This window comes from Paroedura picta, chromosome 9 (genome assembly GCF_049243985.1).
Source record: "Paroedura picta isolate Pp20150507F chromosome 9, Ppicta_v3.0, whole genome shotgun sequence".
NCBI lineage: Eukaryota > Metazoa > Chordata > Lepidosauria > Squamata > Gekkonidae > Paroedura > Paroedura picta.
The window spans coordinates 67,853,210-67,875,411 of record NC_135377.1 but is presented as its reverse complement, the minus strand read 5'-3'; the positions used below and the strand labels follow the sequence as shown (position 1 = coordinate 67,875,411).

The following is a 22,202-nucleotide window of genomic DNA, read 5'->3' as shown; positions in this document are numbered from 1 at the left end:
CTTCCCCTCCCGCATTTATTGCCCTCAGATACCCATGTGAGCGTCATAGCATGATTCTAAAGCAGGGGTGGCCAAACTGGTTCTCCAGATGTCCATGGACTACAATTCTCATGAGCCCTGGGGCTCATGGGAATTGTAGTCCATGGACATCTGGAGAACCACAGTTTGGCCACCCAGTTCTAAAGTAACTAGTTTGAGGATCGACATCAGCGTAAATGTTATAAAGACTTACTGCCTTTCTCCGCCTGATCTTATGCAGCCTTTCTCCCCACCTCACCCCAAGGCAAGGCCTGCTGTCTCTGAAAGGGCTTATTCTCCAGTAAATTTGCACAAGATTAAGTCTTCTGAGAAATAAATATGAAAAATACTTCCTATAGTTGGAAATCAAAAAAACATAGCCATCTCCCAATATCTCATGAAAACAAACTTCACTTTCATATATGAATTCATAAAATATTAATAATCTGGAACAAGGCCCATCCAATCCATATAATGAGAACCAAGCTGAGGAGAAATGCTTTTTAAAAAGCTTATTACAACCTATGGGCCTATTAAAGTCAACGGGAAAGTTTGCATGTCTGCTGGAGCCTCTCCTCAATAGAACCCCCCAGTTTCAAAAAGATTGGACCAGAGGTTCTAATTCTACAGGCACCCAACGAAGGTGACCCCATCTGACCTCCATTTTTTCATGGGGTGAGAAAGAAGGGTTAGGCAACACAAGCACAGAGAATCTCTGTAGTAAAATTGAAAGGAGTGGGGGATGTTTTTTGCAGCAGAGCCCTGTGCCACCCTAAGAGTGCCCAGTTCGGCAGCAGAACCCAGAACCAATCCAACCTGCTAGTGTCCACCAAACAACTGAAGCGGACCGATATATTGCCCCATCATGGTGAATGCCAGTCCAGCACAGGGCTGCAATACGGAAACACAAATCCAGAGAGGGGGAGGGACTATTAGCGAGGACAGCAGAATCAGTACAATTTACTAGAGCTCAATGTCAATGGACTGGTGCAGTGCCCATCAGCAAAACCCAGTGCGTCATCAGGGCAAATGCCAGTTCGACATAGGGCTGCAGCACAGAATCATAATACCAGAAAGGGGAGGGGGCTAGAGAGGATGGCAGAACCACCAACGCAGTAGTGCCCGGTGCCCACCCAGGCCACCAGCAGAACAACCCATTGCAATGGGGCACCAGTGCAATGACCCAACACACAGAACCAACTAATCTCACACAAGGTAATCCAACCAGGGTCTTTGTTTTTTTTAGATGCAAGGGCCGTAGAAGCCAAGCAGAATACTGTGAGTTGGGGAGGCACTCTTGTAAACCTGGCTTCATATTACAGGACTTGAATTCCTAATTTTAATGCAATTGCTCAACTGTTACATCAATTAATTGGAAAGGGACAAAGATTCCAGTGGACTGCAGTCTGCCTAGAAGCATTTCTAGAGCTAAAGTGAAGGCTAAGATCTGCACCTCTACTTGCCTACCTGGATCCCCAGCTGACCTCCATCCTGGATGCTGATGCTAGAGATATAGCAGTACTGGAGCAGTCCAAGCACCACAACGTGCCACCAAAGAAACAGTGGTTGTCTATGTTAGCAGAGCCCAGAACAAATCAGAAAGGAATAACCTCACAACAAAGAAAGCAATTTTGTCATTTTCTTCTGGGCAAAGAAGTCCTGTTAAAGGAAGATCATAATTCCCTCTGATAGGTATGAAGCTTCCATGAGCCATAGGGGCAACATACTATCAATTTCCCAGGAAAACAGCACCAAAATGCTGATGTTCTGTCCCAGAGACCACCTATGGGTTGGACCACCTACAGGTGGTGTTCACAAGGACTTTGAGACTGTGGGACAACAAGCTGCTTGTATCTTCCCAAACCGAAGGAACATTGCAATACAAGAAGATGAACCAACAACCTTAAAAAGGGACTGTGGTGGGTGGCACCTGGGAAAAGGAAGTTCTGAGTGCCGTAACAGCAGCATTCATGAGTGAGTGGGTAAAATCCTCACTAGCCAGGCACAGCAAGGACTATAACCTGCTCTGAGTCCTGAGACTGACCCAGCAGCTGCTGAGAGTGGAGATTCCTGGCTGTGTGCTGCAACAAAAGGCAGGACTGTTGAGTTCATTCAGTGTCTGAGTCAGAGACAGGCCTGACAGATCCTTAGCTGATAAACTCCTCTGAGGAGAAACTCCAGTGAGAGAATAATTTTCAACTGACAGCTCATCCAGACATTGGTCAACCAGGGCAGTGATTTGGCAGAGAGAGTCTGGGCCGGCAGTTGCTTACTCCCAAATTAAGCCAAATTGGCAGGAGAATCCTTCCAAGGAAGAGAGGGAGGACCGTGACTAGGTGTTAGGGGAAATCAGGAGTGTATTTCCTAAGATACATGTTTGTGTGAGGCAGAGTCCTAGTCCCCTCAGAAGGTACTGGACTTCTGGTTCATCCAGGAAGGTAGAAAGCTGTGGCACAAGCTGAGAGTGTTCAGGGGAACTCCAAGCGACCAAGGTTAATGAAAAACTAACATGTTTTGGGACAAACACAGGGGCAAAACTGCTAAAAAGAATTCATTAACATCTGAAAGATAAGTCTATGAACGTCTACAAAGCCTACAATTAAGAACTGGAAACTAAAAATTAGCTGATTTGTAAAAAGAAGTGTGAGTCCTCTTTGTAAATAACACCTTTACCTCGTTTGTTTGAAAAAAAATGCCTCAGTGCCATTCTGACAATGGGAATAAAGACGTTGCCTCAAAAAGTTGAAAGCCAGGGTGATCGATATCTGGTAAGAACTGGGTAAAGTCAGGCTATACCTGTGAGACTCACAAAGCAGCCTCTGCTAAGCTCTGGGCTTCTAGGGTGACAACACAAACAAGTTACCCATAGCTATGGATATTGTGGGGCCGCTACCTCTGACAGAAAAGGGTAATAAATATATCCTTGAGATAGCAGATTATTTCCCCAAGGGGGCAGAAGCATATCCAGTTGTGGACCGAGAAGCACAAACAGTTGCTCAGGTATTTGTAGAAAAGTTTGTTTGCTGGTATAGCACATCCGTTCCTTTCACACTGATTAAGGGCAAAAAGTTGGAGTCACAAATCTTTCACAAGATCTGTAATTTACTTGAAATAAATAAGACCCGTACTGCACCCTACCACACACAGTCTAATGGGCTCACAGCGCACTTGAACGGCATGCTGACAACTCACTTGTTATCCTTTGTGGAAACTCAGAATTTACTTCGGTATGTTATGATGGCCTACAGATACAGTGTGCAGATACAGTCCACAAGATTGACCCATATATGATAATGTTTGATGGAAAGATCAGCTTTCAAGTGGAACTGCTTAATGGAGCAATGACAGCCCTTGTCTACTTCTCTTCCTCAGAGACCAGACTTTCCCTCAGTTTTTCTTTCCCTTGCTGACTAAGCGACCCTAGTGGTCTGCTTTCTTCTTCCCTGAAGAACTTTCACTGTCGCACCCCATTCTCCACTCTACCCAATTCAGAAGTCTTTCTCTATTCAGTTGATGCTAACCAATCAGATTGCTTGGAGCAGCCAGTCACTCAAAGCTCTCTGTTTCTGTGCTAGGTCAACAAATTCAAGACTCAGAGTGCATCAGGAGTTGGGGTGGTAGACATTCATATACAAGAACAGAGGAAACTGATTACAGAGAAAACTGATTCTAAAGACAAAATGACACTGCATGTGGCCAATGAGCCAGGGGTATATGTTCCACTGGTGGGAGATTCTGTTTCATCTGAGGAAAGAAGAGAAGACAAGAACCTGGTGGTCCAGGAAATTAAGCGGTTGAGGCAAATGAACCCAGAAGATCACAAAAGATCAAAGCCTTCCCTGCTGGCATAATGACTACCACTTTGAGTCATTTGAATGCAAGGCTTCCTTTTTTTAAAGAGGGGGAGCAGCGTAGAAGAAGAAGAAGAGTTGGTTCTTATATGTCGCTTTTCTCTAACCAAAGGAGTCTCAAAGCGGCTTACAGTCGCCTTCCCTTTCCTCTCCCCACAACAGACTCCCTGTGAGGGAGGTGAGGCTGAGAGAGCCCTGAGATTACTGAAGAAGAAGAGTTGGTTCTTATATGTCGCTTTTCTCTAACCAAAGGAGTCTCAAAGCGGCTTACAGTCGCCTTCCCTTTCCTCTCCCCACAACAGACACCCTGTGGGGTGGGTGAGGCTGAGAGAGCCCTGATATTGCTGCTCAGTCAGAACAGTTTTATCAGTGTTGTGGCGAGCCCAAGGTCACCCAGCTGGCTGCATGTGGGGGAGCGCAGAATCGAACCCAGCATGCCAGATTAGAAGTCTGCACTCCTAACTACTACACCAAACTGACTCTCCTAACCACTGCAACAAACTGTAGTAGAATTTCAGGGGAACTATCTCTCCCAGCAGTCCTGGCTCTGTAGAGCCTGGCCTTCCTCTTTCCATGGGGGAGAAGGGAGGGGGCTGGTGGCCTCCTCAGGCAGGAGCTTTGTTTATTAAACTTCCAAATATCAAAGTGGCCCTGGGCTTTCACAGTCAAGCAATGGGGAAAGTGTCAATTTCTGCTCAGTCTATGAAATTGACAGACAGTGCTTCCCCCATTGTTTGACTGTGGGCCAGGGCCTCTTTGATATTTGGAAGTTTAACAAAGCTAAAATAACACACACACCAGAGATACTTCCAGAAAATAACATTTGAATATATGTTAAGAATTCATTTGTGAGCCACTGATGAATCTTTTAGTTTGAAAACGGCTTGTGTATTCAAACTCTGTTCTGACTCAATTGGAATAAAAGAAGAAAAAAGTATTTAGGCTATGCCTGTTTTTTTTTTTTTTTCCCTAGGTTTATCTTCATGCAACTGGCGGGTCCATTTGTTTCCAACAAGCAGCAACACAAGCAGATGGAAAACTCGAGAAAGGGAATTAAGGACTGGAACAGGTAGAAAGATTGTTGTTGGATGGTGTTAGGCAAGCCCTGGGAAGAAGGGCCTGGAACCAGTGAACTCTTATTCATTGACCGGTGAGCACTAAAAGGGTTTGCGGATACCAATTACTATTTGCAAGCTCCCCACCCCCTACCCTTTGGGGTTTGTTCCTCCATTAGTGCTCATATTCCGTATACCTGAATGTAGCACAGTTACTGGGACCCACCAGGGTTGCAAAGAGTTTTGCAACCCTGAAATGCCTTAAGTACTTGCCTCCAATCTGAGTAGCACAGACACACTAACGGCTTGCTCCACTCTTAAAGTGTGACTCCATTACAAATCTGCACAGCTGTGTATTATTCTGTGTCCATCAGATTTGCTCCAGCTAAAACTCAAATTAGCAGTTTAATTTAAGTGATAACTAGCTATATTTTTTCCAGCCATATAATTGCTATAAAGGGTAAATATTCTGTCTTGAGGTGGTCCTGGCACTCATTAAACTGGACAGTGTTTCCCACCAGGTCTAATTATGGGCATTTTTGCATTATTTGCAGTAACAACTTGACAACGTAGCTCAAAAGGACATCTTTTTCTAACTTGAAAAAAAAACAAAAACCTTAGGCACATCCTGGCACAGAGACTGCTTCTTCAACTTGTCAGAGTCCAGCTGGCTCGTAGATAATAGGCCGGGTGGCTGAAACCCAACATTTATTCCAGGAATTTGGCTCCAGCTGCAGTAGCCATGCCATAGAAGTAGGTCTCTATGCAACATCCCTTGTCCTCTGTTGGCCTAGTACAAAAGGTTACACAGCCAAATGGCATCCCAGTTGTGTTACCACAGAACCACCATTATATCTTTATGAAAGAGGGAAAATAAATGTCTTTGCCAGTAGTTAAAAGCAAGCTCTAGGTTTATAATGGCGGGATATCTCTTCCATGGTGCCTCTTAGCCCTTCCGCATGGTCTTACGTCTCTGATAGCCTTGCAAAGGACAGGTCTAACACTGGATGTCCAGGTTTCCTGAGCTATGGCAGAGTAGAGCCATAAGAACCATCCTTTCCCGGTTGCTGTTCCTGCTCTGGGAAACTGTCATCCACATTGGAAAACACTTGCCTGATTCATCTCTCTTTGCTAGCTCCATAGGAGACACCATAGCAATACACAGTTTTTGGATACAGGGGAAAGGACCATTAGATTTCACTGCAGCATTTGTACTGATACCCAGCTTTAAGGCTTCCTTTTTATTTGTGGAGCAAGCACTTACGTGTGTCCCTTCCACTTGCATTATCAGCAAGTGAAAATGACTTTGACGGAGAGCTGGTTGCTCTTATTTCCTTCCCTAACTGCAGAGTGAAATCTTGATTGTGCTGAAATGGCAGGGAAGTTTCAGATGGATGCAACTGGACATGCTGTGTTTTGATACGAAATGACTGTGTCAGAAGATGGCAGTAGGCATGGCAGCCTCCAGGTGGGAACTGGGGATCCCCTCGAATTACAGTTCACCCCCGGACTAAAGAGCTCAGTTATTTTGGAGAAAATGGATGCTTTGGAGGGTGGATGCTAAGGCAGAAGTGTCAATCTCATTTGTTATGAGGGCTAGATATGACATAAATGTGATTTTGTTACACAGGGACATATATGTTGCACTAGAGAAATAAACTTTATAAAGGACAGCATCTGGTGAGCTTCAAGTTGGTCTCTTCTCACTGCAAGGCCCCATGGGCTGGGGGTGGGTGCAGAGGAAAACCCACTTCAGTGACCCCGAGGGCCAGCGGTGCACCACTTGGCAGATGTGTCTCCATGGCCTGCAGAGGGGCAAACCCTTCCCCCAGCCTCCTCTTGCTCCCAATCCTATGAACCTATGAAGTAGCTGGGTGTTGCAACCCTCTCACCCAAACCATCATGAAAGGGAGGGAAGATCCAAGGACATGGATATTGGCAATGCTGGAGACACCTGTGTGGCAGCAGCCACCAACAACCAACACCACCAGATGATCCATGGTAAAAGTTCAAGCCAGTGATCTTCAGCAGGCTGCATCACCCACCTGCAACAGCAGCCGCCCCAAGCCACAGGCCTTCGGATAATCTGATGGGGCAGCCCGTGCACAAGGCTGTGCAAGTGGCTAGGACCCCAGGATGACCACTCAGCGACCAGTATAACTGGAGATCACTGGCACCACCCCACTCCAGGGTGCAGCAGCCACCTATGGCTGCTGGGTGGTCCAATTGGGTGCTCAGTGGCAGAACTAGGCCCCTGACATGTGGAAGGAACTCCTGAAGAGTACCCTGGAATGAGCCAAATCACAGACATCAATCGGAGGGCATGAACGTGGTGACAGTGCTGGACATCAGCATACCCCAGCAGAGGATCATGTGTACCACCCCTACATGCAAACATTGATCCCTGTGGCTATCCAGGACATCATCCCTGGAGCTGCAGGCCAAGCAGATAGGCATGACACCTTGCCTTGGAAGCCTGAGTTAGCATGAATGCAGCTGCAGTGACTCTCAGTTTACCAATGAGGCTGCCATGGATGTGAAAGGGTTCTACTTGATAGCTGCAGACAAGGTTGTTCTACCACGCTGAAGCCACATCCAGAGTGGCTCCTCCCACTCCCTTCAGCAGTCTCCTGTTCCCTCCCTCACACCAGTTGTTCACGGCTGGATAAGAGCTTGGATGGCCCCTGGACCTTATGTTTGACACTCCTGCTCTATAGCATTATGATCCACTGAGGTCTCTCTCCTCCCAGGTTCCATCCCCAGATCTCCAGGAGTTTCCCATCCTGGTTTGGGTAACACTCCCCCTCAACCCCTGCTGGTGGCACTTGGCAACTCTAGATGCGACTAAGCAGACTGCAGAACAGCCTCCTTCAGGTCCTGCTATTATGTCGGGTGCGTTCTGACTTTCAAAATCTTGCATAAGATCTTATTTTCCCCTGGCGCCCAGCTGCAAACAGATTAAATCCAAATGAATCCTTCTGGTCATGGAAGGATAGTTTTGCATTTAACCACAGCATTTGGATCCAACTCCCCACTAGAGCCGTACTCATGGCCCACAAACACCCTATGTAGCTACACTTGGCCTACTGATTTACTGGCGCTTGACACCTCTCAATGTGGATGTTTAAAGGGTCCGTACAAATTAGAAGAACATAATGTAAAATGAAGCTTTTAGGGTGTTTCACAATAGTGGGTTACCCTTTAAAGGTATTCTCTGTGCAAGCACCGAGTCATGTCTGACCCTTGGGGTGACGCCCTCCAGCATTTTCATGGCAGACTCAATACAGGGTGGTTTGCCAGTGCCTTCCCCAGTCATTACCATTTACCCCCCAGCAAGCTGGGTACTCATTTTACCGACCTCAGAAGGATGGAAGGCTGAGTCAACCTTGAGCCAGCTACTGGGATTGAACTCCCAGCCTCATGAGCAGACAGCTTCAGACAGCATGACTGCTGCCTTACCACTCTGCACCACAAGAGGTTCATGTTACCCTTTAGCATTGTTTAAACAGCCTCTCCATTGTTTAGAGCCTCTTGTGGTGTGAAGTGGTAAGGCAGCCGTCTGAAAGCTCTGCCCATGAGGCTGGGAATTCAATCCCAGCAGCCGGCTCAAGGTTGACTCAGCCTTCCATCCTTCCGAGGTCGGTAAAATGAGTACCCAGCTTGCTGGGGGGTAAACGGTAATGACTAGGGAAGGCACTGGCAAACCACCCCGTAGTGAGTCTGCCATGAAAACGCTAGAGGGCGTCACCCCAAGAGTCAGACATGACCCGGTGCTTGCGCAGGGGATACCTTTAAACAGCCTCTCATGTCAGAATATTTCTGTATCGGCTGCAATCATAGACACACTTGGACATCCCCCACTGAAGTTTATGGAGTTTACTTGGTAATAACAGGCTGTGTGATTAATAAGGAAAGCCTTTTTCATGAAGGGTACAATTCACCAGGCAGCTCTTTGGATATGTTCCGATGTACCTCCCACCTACCCCGGTGTGGCTTATGCCGGCCAATTTGCCATTGGAACATGTTCCTCTTGCCGTTACCATATGCCATAAAGTCATGAAACAATAAAAAAGAAGCATCATGCTGAATATGCCCATAGTTATGTATTGTGATTTCACCTGGGGAGATGCACAGCTGTTTGGTTTATGGCAGAAATAAACTTAACAGCACATAGACATGATTTGCTAGGAAAGACGGTCTCGTTTCAATAGGAGAATTCCTCTTTCCCCCATGAAATCCGCATTTGCAGGGAGGAAAGGGGCAGAGGTTGGCTTGCTTCCCAAACGGGTGCCAAAGGACAGCAATACGGTTGCGTATGGCTAGTGGGGCAACACTGGGGCAGATGCAATTCGACCCCAAGCTTCCGAATTGCTGCAGATTGCTATGGGATGCAGACAGGAGCGCTACTGAGCCATTTATATATATTGCAGCAACATTTTGCGACTGCTTCCTCGTTCTTGGTTCACAGAAGTAGCAAACCCAAAGAGGTTAAAATGAGCTCCTGTTGTGGTTTACCCGTCCATTATTGACTCAAGTTTTTGTTTTAGTGTTTTAATGGGATCTCCATTATGCACATACGGATGCCAGACTCGAGTTAGGACCTGGGGATCCCCTGATTGCCCAGTCCACCCATTTGGGTGGGGGTCCCCCACTTTCCAGATGCACCTCAATCCCCCCCAAACTACATCTCAAACTTATTCCAACCCATAAAAACACCCCATTTTAATGCAGTGTGCTGACATCAGGGAGTTGATTCTCTAGTTTTTGATAGATTCTACCATAGACTTTTGCCCCAAAGTCAGAGCATCTCCCCTTGATGTCTCTGATGTCACTTCCGGATGATGTCGACTTGTGTCACTCCCAGAAAGCTCCTGCATACCCCACCAGCGGTGTTGAAGGACCTGGCAGCCGTACATTGTACCTTGCTAAGGTCCCTCCCGTCCCTAGACTCCACACCCAATTTTCCAGGATATTCTTGGCAACACCATAGGCATGCCATGTCCACTGAAGATCCTTTTCCTCCCCAGGCATCACCCTGAAAACTCCAGGAGTTTCCCAACCTAGAGCTCACGACCCTCCCCCCCCTAGGGCTGGGGCAACTACGACATGAGTTTCATGACAAACTATAAGCATGAGTGTTCCATCTCTGCAAATGAATCATTCTACATATTCAAATTCAACCCTCTAATCAAAGAGCGTTAAAGCACACATCAATTCGGTGACCTTACAATGCAGTTTCTTGGTAAAGAAAATTAAAGCTTTTAAACCATTTTTAAAACAGATGAAAACCATATTTATTATTATTATTATTATTATTATTATTATTATTATTATTATTATTATTAATAATAATAATAATAATAATAATAATAATAATAATAATATTTATTTATTTCCCGCCTCTCCCGACAGGCTCAAGGTGGGTCACAACAACTAACCCCATTAAAATTCCCATTAAAACATCAATCTACTAACCACTAATCTCACCAAAACTACTTTTTCACTCTTAAAGTAAAGAAGAAGAGTTGGTTTTTATACCTTGCTTTTCACTGCCAGACAGAGTATCAAAGCAGTTTACAATCACCTTCCGTTCCTCTCCCATTGGCCCATTATGCATGGCCACAGAAACGGCGATTTCGGGTCACATGGAAAACGCGGAGGGGGAAGAAGTGAAGCAAACCGCTTACGCACGGGACGGGACGCAACAGCGGCAAAACCCAGAGTAACCGATTATGCACGCTGCAACTCCAGCACTGCTTCTGGTTGCACCCTGGTCGCCCAGAAATTCTGCTTTCTTCCGCATTTCGCTAACGCAGCTTTTTCGGTGGCCTGCACCGAATCTGTGGCCGGTTGCAGCCGGCTCCATGCGTTATCGGTGATCTTAGGCGACGCCATTCCACCCCGAATGCGGACCTTCCCCTCCGTGCATAATGGGCCATTGTGAGGCATCCTGTGAGGTAGGTGGGACTGTGAGAACAGCACTATCAGGGCTGTGACAAGCCCAAGATCACCCAGCTGGCTGCATGTGGAGGAGCGGGGAATCAAACCTTGCCAGATTAGAAGCCGCTGCTCCTAACCACTACACCACAATGGCTCATTGCAGGAAAAAAATTACCAGAATTAGGAATGGCTTAAAGCAAGAAGAAGATTTGGTTTTTATAACACACCTTTCACTACCCAAAGGAGTCTGGAAACAGATTACAATCACCTAACCTTCCACTGCTCACAACAGAAACTCTGTGAAGCGGGTGAAGCTGAGAGAGCTCTGAGAGAACAGCTCTGTAAGATCAACTCTAGCAGGACTATGAGTAGCCCAAGGTCACCCAGCTGGCTGCATGTGGAGGACTGGGGAATCATGGGGGAAAACAGCATCACAAACCATGGATTTCTTAGCTAGATGACCATCCATATAACAAACAGGAGGAATTCTCCTCATTGGGAAAGATCCCACTGCAAGACCTATATGCAAGAATGCTTGGGGAAATTAAATCATATTTTAGTAATACAGAAGACAACCAAGAAACCATGTGATAAAAATGCTTTCAAGTGGTAAACGGGGACTCTCTATTGCACAGAGGCTGTGGCAATTAAAAGAATTCTGAGCTCATGGGACACCAAAGTGTCAACAGCAAGCAGATTATTTACACACTGAGATAATAAAATAAATATTGGGTGGAAATCTAACAAGACAACACAATTCAAAATGGAGGGGGGCGGGCAAATTATTAATTTAATTTGATTAAAAGGGCAACTAAAGATTGTCCTACTTAATTGCTTCAGAGTAAAAGGGATGGGGGGAAAAGCTGTTTCCAAACTGAATAATTGGCTAGGCGTATGCAGCCTGTTGACTCTTCGACAACAAAGATAGCAGCAATAGTATAATTATAATTTACAGCTAAAGAGGTAAACAAAACTACTGGCTCTCAGCCATTTGTTTTACAAAGAACAGTTGTGAGCATCTGCATGGAGCCGGCCATCCCAGTTGCCCGTGGAAGCAAAACCGTTACCTTGATGCAGCTCCTCCAAGCTGCTGTCTTAGGAAAAAACAATGACCAGATCAAAGAGGCCCAGAAGAAGCAGCTGGCAGGCAAAACAGCAATGCAAGCAGCTGCTGAGCAGCAGGAGTTGTAATTGTAAATGCATTAAGTGAGCAGCAAGGTAGATCTTTCCGGTGCCCCTAGTACTGCTGAATTGAAGAGCTGTCATTGTGTGCTCCTTCCAGAGCCCTTCCTAGACACACAGGCTAACCCAGGTTAACCTGTAGAACATATATGCCGTTTCTTAAAACATGATCTGCTTTTTCCTGCTTACAGGCATGGCTGTTCAGCACCACCCCACGGTGAACAGCACCTGATACTCATACAGGCTTAAGTGGTCGGCCTTCCTATTTACAGGGACACACGGTGGCAATTACCAAACTTTGCATGGGAGAAAGTGTGGTAGAGAACTGGTATGTAATGACAAATAGACGAGAAAGGGCACCGAGCAAGCTTGGTCTCTGTTTGCCTATTGAGTCAATGTACATGTAGAAATAACATTCAGCATCTGCACTGACTTTTAAGAAAAGCTATAGGGGTATCAAAAAGACCTGCACTTGTCTGATCTGTCAGTATTTTTTTTTCTTTAAAAGCCCCCTTAATTTTTGCAATTGTTAAGGACAATGAGAACAACAGGTTAAAGTAAATGACATCGGTGGATTTCTTAGATCAATTGTAGTCAAAGAAATCCTCTGCTGTACAATACGTTTTGTTAGAATAAGCTTGTGTAGCCAAATATTTGTCACGTGCCACGATGAGTAAAAAGTACTCATTTTTGTAAACATTGCTTAGCAACCGATTTTCGCCATTTAAAAAAAAAATCCAAAGCCATCCAATGGCATATGGATTAAAGAAAACGTTCTCCGGCACTCTGCAGACTATTTACACTTCCACGAAGAGCTGTTTTTCAATGATTCCCAGCAAGGGAAAGCTCACTATTGAGCGGAGAAGAGACACCCCTTTATTACACACGTCAAAAAGCAAGGAAAAGAAAGGACAATTACACTCCTTGGCTATGTTTGCTGAAGGCTGTGAGCCTCCCGTTTGAACTCTTCAGAGAAGCCACTGCAAGGTCAAAAGATGAAGGAAGCCAACCGTGCTAGCTGAGAAGCATGACTGATGAGCATTACCTGCGACAATACGCATTGGGAACTTCACCACTTCAGAAAGCGGCATGATCTCTTTCATTTATATCTCATACTCTTCACCCTCCTATGGTATAGACATGCTCTACATTCTCTGGCTCTTTGGTACAGCATCAAGTCTACCACAGTTGCAACCACCTTCATTAAGAAACACCTTCATCATGATTTATGTAGGATGTCATGACATATCGCTCAAAATTACTGCCATATCATCAACAGACGTCACACATGCAACACTGGATAATTCCTCTGGGTGCAAAGAGATGGCTAGGTCTAAGTGAGCAAAGATGGAAGTGCCAGCCATGTTTCAGGAATGGGGGAGGGGCCAGAAAAATCTCTGACTTCATCCCAAACACTCATTTAATGGGTTAGATTCAGTAGAACATTTCTGCTCTTGGAAGAGGGCATGGAATTTTGGGCAATTCTCCCTGCTGTCGCAGGTATCCAATACTGCATTATGTTGTTTCTGTGGTCCCCCATTCCCCAAGAGTAGTATTTTGAGATGCATGGGGGGAGGCAGGTCAGAAAGTCCCTTCTATCCATAGGATCCAAGCTCTTGTGTCGAAACAGGAACTCCATCAAAAGGAGCAACAGTTTTGAAACACATCCACTTCTCTGTAAACTTCCAATATAGTCAGTTAATGGGAGCCTTTGACAGAGAAACATGAGCCACACAATCCTATAGGATACCAGATTTGGGGATACTTATATAGGACCTCTTGAACACATATAACATGCAGCTGAGGTTTTGTTTGTTTAATCTCGATTGCATGGAATGGTGGGAGGCTACACGAAACAGTAATCTTGAAGCTAAGCAGACTCATATGTGGTCAATGCCTGGACAGGAGAATTCTGGGAACTCCACACCCTTTTGGTGCTCCACTTCTGACTTCCATGATGAAAGAAATTTGGACTAGTTCTATAATAATAAATAATACATAAAACCCCCCAGATTTTCCTCATCACCACCAGACTCAGTCCCCTTATTGGCATAAGATCATGGCCACCACTGGAATTCTGGCTTGGAACTGGCACACAGATGTAAACCACAGCCTTCCCTTCCTCCCATCATCCTTTAGGAGCAGGCGAGAAGAAAGTTGCAGGGATGGGATATAGAAATCACAGAACGAAAAAGCAGAAATCAAGGAATCATTCTTCAAGACAATCATTGCCTAAATTGGCTGAGAACTGTTGAAGGAAAACTGCAAGAGCACAGCTTCTCCCTTTGAGCCTTGTTACAGCTAGACGTTCAGAAAGTCAAAGAAATACTTAAGCAATGGATTTGAGGCCTAGCCCTTCTGTCAGATAGGGCCTGGCTGCAGCTGCAGCCCACTGTAACATTCCTCTCCAAAACGCCTTTCTTGACAGCAGATTCTTTCAAACACTAGAAATCCCTAAACACAAGAATACCTACTTTGGCATGCTTCAATGCCCCGCCCTCAGCCTTTCCGGAGGGCCAATACCTTGGTATTTATCATTCACAATGGGTGTGCCTCTTGCCAAATGGGAAAGGTTGAGAGGACATAGCGTGTGCTACTGCACTGCTCCGACTATAATGGCATTCGCCCACAGTATATCACACCAATGCTAGCAAACTCCCTAGAAAGATCAAAGCAGTTCTACCCCCTTCCTGCTACCCTCTGATCTTTCTTCAGAAACAACTCGCAACATTGCAAAATTTTGTATGAGGGTACAAAGCACGCGTAAACAGATGATTGTCCTTACACAACGCTGGACTCTAATGACACCTTCAGGCCGATTTTCTCTTAGTATTGCTCGTGGCAACATTCTAAAGTGGGTTTTATATTATTATTATCATTATTTATTAAATTTATATCCCGCCACTCCTGGTGACCCGGCTCATGGCGGGTAACAACATAAAAACTCACAACAATAAAATCCCAATAAAAACATTACAAAAACATCACATCACATGGCGGCAAAATCACTTGCTCCCCATATCAGCACATCTGCTTCTGGGGTAAAGCGGGCTCTGTCAGTAAAAACCCCCCCACAGATCCTGAGAGATGGCATGTCCTAAAGGGGGGGCACCAGATCTTCCTGCACTGGCCTCACCCATAGACCTGGCGGAGGAGCTCCATCTTACAGGCCCTGTGGAAAGCTGACAGCTCCCGCTCGCAGGTCTTCCGGGAGCTCGTTCCATCAGGTAGGGGCCAGGACTGAAAAGGCCCTGGCCCTGGTCGAGGCCAGGTGAGCTTCCCTGGGGCTGGGAATGACCAGCAAGTTGGAACCCCCAGAGTGTAAGGCCCTACGGGGGACATAGGGCGACAGGCATTCCCTCAGATATGTGGGTCCCAGACCGCGAAGGGCCTTAAAGGTCAAAAACAGAACCTTGAACTTGATCCTGGCTGCAACTGGCATCCAATGCAGCTGCCTCAGCACAGGCTGGATATGAGCCCTCCACGATGTGCCTTGAGGACTCTAACAGCAGCATTTTGCACCACTTGCAATTTCTGGGTCAGGGACAAGGGCAACTTGCATAGAGCAAGTTACAGAAGTCTAGTCTGGACGTGACTGTCGCATGGATCACCATGGCTAGGTACTCAGAGGACAGGTAGCCTCGCCTGGTGGAGATTAAAAAATGCCTGGTGGGCTATTTTTCTGACCTGTGCTCCATAGCGAGGCATCCAAGGTCACTCCCATATTCCTGGCCTAAGGCATGGTGGTCAGTTGCATCCGGCCAGGACAGGTAAATATTGAGATAAACAGAACTGAAATTGATGAATTGTACAGGGAATTCCATACCAAACTGCATGTGAGAATAGCTGGAGGAAACCCCTGAGCATGCAGATGGGATCCTGATGAACACACTAAAGGGAAATGCACTAGAGGTTCAGGTGATGCACTAATTACATCATCACCACAAGGCCAGCTGGATGAGAGAGAGAGGAAGAAGTGGGGAAGCAAAGGGGTGTGTGTGTGTGTGGGGGGGTTAGCCTGATCAGAAAGTGGTCACTGGACAAAGCCACGGCCCCCTCCTTCCTGGCTCTGAGCTTAGGCTCTGAACAGCAGCCTGAAAGAGAACCGGTGAAACTTTCCCGCCTACTCTCCTCTCCCTGCTGCAAAAAGCTTCAGTTCTCTGTGTTCAGGCAGTGCTCAAAGGCCCAGGAGCAGGAGGCAGCACTAGAAAGCAGCTCTTTGGAGGAGAGGTTGAGGCTGAGGAAATGACCCCTTGGAAGGAAGGAAGGTTTCTGACATTTCTTCTTGGGGAAGAGGCAGAAAGAGGCTCTATTTATCCACAGAACCTATGTAGCGCGGGTGAGCCCTGTTCTTTCAGGGTCCCCACACGGTGCCTCCCCTACTGTACTCCCCTCTCTCCTCTCCCCATTTCGCTCTTTGAGACACTCAGAGCCACAACCCTTTCCACTGCGGGAGCCCCCTCTGCCCCCCAAGTCTGGCTCCTCCTGCCACATTTGTCCTCTGCTAGGGCCCTGTGACTCCTCAAATGGGCTCTGGTGTTATGGCCCCACGAATCCTTCAACCACTCCTGGCAAGGTGTAGGGCAGGGGTAGTCAACCTGTGGTCCTCCAGATGTGCATGGACTACAATTCCCATCAGCCCCTGCCAGCGTTGGCTACCCCTGGGGGGGATAAGGGACTGGGATATGAGAGGGGAGGAAGTCCCCTCAAAAGGGGGCCCCTCCTTGAAGCACAGGGGAACCGGGGTGGGCTGCCAGCTCGGAGTCCTCCCAGCCCCGCCAGGGTGTCAAGGCATGCCAGGTCCCCCAAGGGGGAGTGGAGCGTGTCTTTCCCTCCCAGCCAGCAGGGCGCAGAATTGCCACACACGCCCCTTTCCCATGGGAGCAGAGGGGAGATGCCAGGGGGAGGTGGCCTGTGCCAGTGCCAGGAGAAGAAGCCCACCACGCACACCTGTCCGGCCTCCAGGTGCCAGGGCGCACGCAGACTTGGCATGCGGGGCGGGGGACGTCTTCTCCCCTGGCCAACTTTGCACCCCCCTCCCCCATATGCACACACCCCTCCCCTCCCCTCCCTCCGCTCTGCAGGCGCCCCGCCCCCCCCGCCCCCTCGGCAGCGGCTTTGTAGAGCCCCGCAGGACCGGTCCGGGCTTGGCATTCCTGCGGCAGGAGCCCCCCGCGGCCGGCAGACACAAAGACGGGGGGGGGGCGTGGGGGGGATGCGGCCAGAGGCAGCCGGGGGCTCCCGGGCGGGGCGGGCGGGGCGGGCGGGGCGGGCGCCACTCACCTGCCTCGAGGTTGAAGGAGATCCTGGCCTCGGCGAGGTAGGGGGTGTCGCTCTTGGAGCGCACTCGCCGGATGGGTCTCCGGTCGATGTCCTCCTCGGAAGAGGCCGCCATTAAGGTGGGGACGGTGAGCAGGGTCGCCCGGCGAGCTGCGGAGGGAGAGGGAGGCACAGGCACAGGCAGGGCAGGGGGGCCGGGGAGAGCGGAGCAGAGGAGAGGGCGCACACGCGTCGCAGGAGGGAGGGGGAGAGGAGAGGAGAGGAGGGGAGGGGAGGGGAAGGGGAGAGAGGAGGAATCAGACAGAGAGACCGGGCGAGGGGGGGGAGGGAGGAAAGAGGGGGGAGAAAAGGAAAACCCGTTAAGGATCTGTGGACTGGAGCAGAGCCGCTCTGGAAACTCTCCCTCCCTCCCTCCCTCCCTCCCTCCCTCCCTGCAGCCCAGGAGGGTGCCCTCGTGAGATCCTGCGGAGAAGAACAAGGAATTATTATTATTATTATTATTATTATTATTATTATTATTATTATTATTATTATTATTATTATTATTATTATTATTATTATTATTTTAAAACACCTTCATCATCCCTGGAGCCGGAATAAGAGGACTGGACCCCTCCAGCCCAAGGCACTCACAAAGCTTCGTTTTACTCCAAGGTTGACCATTCGAGAGTGGGCTATTCTGCTTCCTAAAAAGCACATTTCCAAACGGAGGAAGCAAGGGAATGACTGGCTATTCAGGGAAAGTGAACTTGCTAGGCTCTCTGCCCCCCCCCCCTTTTCTGGAGATATGGTTCTTGTTTAGGGTAGGGTGGTGTAGTGGTTAAGAGCGGCAGACTCTCCTTGAAGAATCAGGTTGGATTTCCCACTCCACCACATGCAACCGGATGGGTGATCTTGGGCGGTTCTTGCACAGCAGTTCTCTTAGGGGTCTCTACCCCACCTATCTCAAAGGGTGTGGGGAGAGGAAAGGGCGGTGACTGTGCCCTGCTTTGAGACTCCTTCAGGTAGAGAAAAAAAGGGTGGGTATAAAAACCAACTCTTCTTCTTGGCTAAAGTATGGAGCTGGGCTCTGGAAGAGCAGATTCTTCCTCTGCTTGGGGAAGCTTACTGGTTGACTGGGCCAATGGCAGGAGGATACCAAATACCAAGCTAACCTAGGGAAATTCACACTCACACAATAACACACTTTCAGTCCACTTTGCAACTGGATTTCACTGTGCAAAGTGGCAAAATCCACCTGCAAAGGGACGCTGAAGCACATGGAATTTGCGTTATTTAGTGTGTGTGGAAGCCTTCTTGAACTGGTCAGATCTTGAAGCAAAGCAGGGTTGGCCCTTTCAGTGTTTGGAGAGGAGACCCACAGGGAAGTCCAGGCTAGGGTCGTGGCGTCAAGCAATAGGCAAGCCACTTCTGAACGTCTCTTTCCTTGAAAACCCCGTGGAATCATCTTTAAACGGCTGTGACTTGAGGGCAAAAGACAAGAAGAAAAGAAATTATTGTTTGAATCCAGGCCTCTCTAGTTTGAGCCAAACTTCTCTGTTTAAAATATGAGCAGCTGAGAATAGTGCTTAAAAATAAAGCATGCCTGACAATACATTAACAATAAAATCAGAGTCCAGTAGCACATTTAAGACCAACAAAGATTTATTCAAGGCATGAGCTTTTGATTGCAAGCACTCGAAAACTCACACCTTGAATAAATCTTTGTTGGTCTTAAACGCGCTACTAGACTCTGCTTTTATTGTACTACTTCAGACCAACACGCCTACTCATTTGAATCTGACAATATAACTAATATAACGAATAACTAATGCTTGGACATTTTGTCCTAATGTTGGGCATTACCATTGTTTATTCATTCCTCATGTGCGTAGTGCATAGTGCATAGCCAGGAGAGCCTAAGATTGTCCGGCTGCCAAGCAAGAGATGTTTGAAGGTGGTTTACCCCTGCCTGCCCCTGTGTCATGACCCTGCTATTCCCCAGAGGTGGCCTTTCCAAGTGCTAGCCAGGGGCAACCCTGCTTAGCTCCTGAGATCCGAGGGGATCGGGCTAGCCTGGCCTATCCAGATACTCATTTGTCACATTTGCATCCTACTCAAGGAGTTCAGGATAGCTATCAAAGCCTTAGAATGTTATTGCAGAGTTTTAAACCATTCAAACCATTCAGTTGTTCTTGGAATTCCTTTTAGCAAACTCTGCAAAGCCAGCAAATTTCCCATCTTGAAAAGTGGGTGAGAGAAGATGGAAACTAAACGAAAGTGGAACTTCCAGGGGACACTGCAGTCTTCTAACCTGTTCATGACACTTGACTTACTTTCATTTCATTTGCCTACTACAGACTTTCTCAATCAGGGTTTCGTGAAACCCTGGGGTTTCTTCATAGCTCTGGAAGGGTTTCCTGAATGGATGGGAATTAATTAATTTTTAAATATATATTTTTAAAATTGTTAAACATTTATCAGATGATATGACCATATTTGGTCATGTTGGCCCCCTTCCCAAAATGGCCCATGATGGACCTGAGAAGGGGAGGGGCCCCGGGTGGGTGTGTCCACAGCCATGTTTCCCAACCCTATTCTGCACAATCGCACCACTTCTGGGGTTTCTCGAAGCCTGAAGAATGTTTCAGGGCTTTCTCAATGGTGAAATAGTCGAGAAAGTCTGGTCTACTAATAGACTGAAAACTTTTAAAATGAAAAGATACCTTGGGGCCTGGCAGGAAGGGCAAATTATAAATGATGATGGTGCTCCGTATTGTTTTATTTATTTTATTGTATTCATTGGTACCCTGCTTCTGTCCCCAGTGGGGATCCAAAGTCTTTCTTTTATCCTCACAACCACTCTGAAAGGTAGATTAGTCTGTGAGTGTGTGACTGGCCCATGGAGATGGAACCTCGGTCTCCCAGATGCTGCTCTTAAACAGTACATCACACAGGCTCTCATAAATACATATACATAAGGATGCCAACCCCCAGATGGTAGCTGGGGATGCTACTACGGCTGATCTCCAGGTGACAGAGATCAGTTCAGCTGGAGAAAATGGCTCCTTGGGAAGGTGGCATTTCATCTCATTGAAATCTCTCCCCCCCACAAGTTACACTGAGGATTTTTTCCCATCACAAAATGAACCTGCTCATTCTTTGTGCTTAGCAAGGGCTGTTCTGTGGTAATTTCTTTGGGAAACCTTCCCTCATCCCCCTACAGCCCTGATCTTGCCCCTTCAGGCTTCTTCTTGTTCCTAAAACTCAAATAAAACTTTAAAGGAACACGATTTGCATCTCCAGAATATGCCAAAAATGCCATTTTGATATGGTGTAAATTGAAGCACGCAGAATTTTTTGGGGAAGGGCTAAGAGAGATGGAAACACTGCCTTCAGAGGCATATAGAAATAAGAAACAATAGTATCACATTTTGAGATTTTTTTTCTAAGATTCTGTAGCAATACTTTTTGACTTACCCCCATATATGTGTCTATTTCTACAGCGTTTAGAACCCAGCTTTCGCAAATATTAAAATTCAGGCAAAGAATGACCAGCGTCAGAATTAATCTGTTGACAAACTTTCTGGATGTAAATGTATTTCTGTGCAAAATAAAGGACAATGCAGGTAATGTTGTGAATAGCTGCTTTGGGTGAAAAAAGGAATGGGATTTATAACTGGGTAAGCTTATATTAATCCATTACAGAAATGTATCCATACCTGCCACCAAATATTTTCCCCAAACTTGTATCGCCATAATTCCCTGTGTTTGTGAATATGAACCATTGCTCTCCTATCATTTAATGAGTAAGACACTGGTCTGTTATTAACTGCACAGGGCAATTTATTAAATGTGCAGCACAGTGCTCAATCTAGCCCTGGGAGATTCCACATTTGGAGGCAGCATCTGTGACTAGCCCCTTTCTGGTAAGGTGCTGAATGACCTTGAGCAGATGCAAAACTTCCAGGCAGGCTACACCTCTCTGAACTGTGCTGTTGAGAAAAAGAAGCAAATGTCCAAAGATGGCATATTTATGGATGACACAAACCAGAGAGCTTCTTCAGCTAACAGGATGAAGACTGGCGGGAGAAAGTCCAAATACTGACTTGTCTTTCTTATAAGATTAGAAAAGAACAAGAGTCAAGTTTCCCTGCCTGTTTTGACCTGTATGAATGTTATAATTTTATCCGCTTTATTCAAATTTTACAAAGTTTTGCAACAGTGATTTTATTTTGATTCTTTGTTGTTGTTGTGCTATTGTGTTTGCTTTCTTGGAAAACAAAAATGCCCAGTACACTGTGCAGGGGCAAAGACCAAAGTTATAGCACCTTCCGGGGTTCCTTTCTTCCCCAGCAAGGTCTTAGGGGAGGGCCTAGGGTTGCCAGGATGCCTCTGGCCACCGGCAGGGGATTGGGGGATTGGGTTGCCAGATCCAGAGAACTGGTTTAGTGTAGTGGTTAAGAGTGGTGACTTCTAATCTGGAGACCCGGGTTTGAATCCCCACTCCCATACTATTATCGAAGTGTCCTTCTGTTCACGTATAAAACAAAGAACCTAAAGAAACTAAAAACTGGAGGCAAGCAGGTGACCGAACTGACCCCCTACTCTTCATCTGCCTTTTCCCCCCCATTGATATGTTTTAAACCAGTGATTCCACAGCCCGGCAGTGTATTTCCTGGCATCCCCCTTGCTTCTTCCTTAGAGTGTTTCTTTCGTAAAGCAAAGAACCAATCCAGGCAGAAAAAAAAAATAGATGCCACCAGGTCCCTCAGTGCATTACAATACAGATAGCTCAGTATAGCTGACCAGGGTATGCCTTCTCTGATCACTTCAGTGGGGGTGGGGGTGGGGAGATATAAATTAAGCTTTGGGGTCATTTGTGGAAGTGCTCCTC

At 46.9% G+C, this 22,202-nt stretch overlaps 1 protein-coding gene across 6 annotated transcripts in view; it reads right to left on the bottom strand.

The window, feature by feature from the left end:
* The window catches only part of PHACTR1 (phosphatase and actin regulator 1), a 312,123-nt gene that overhangs the window by 271,920 nt on the left and 18,001 nt on the right, over window positions 1-22,202 (bottom strand). For 5 of the 6 annotated variants that reach the window (XM_077353220.1, XM_077353219.1, XM_077353222.1 and 2 more), the window contains exon 3: window positions 17,330-17,476. In XM_077353220.1, coding sequence (XP_077209335.1) covers window positions 17,330-17,476 — 147 coding nt within the window. Of the gene's footprint in view, window positions 1-17,329; window positions 17,605-22,202 lie in introns of those variants that run through there. The other variant, XM_077353230.1, reaches the window with a different exon arrangement.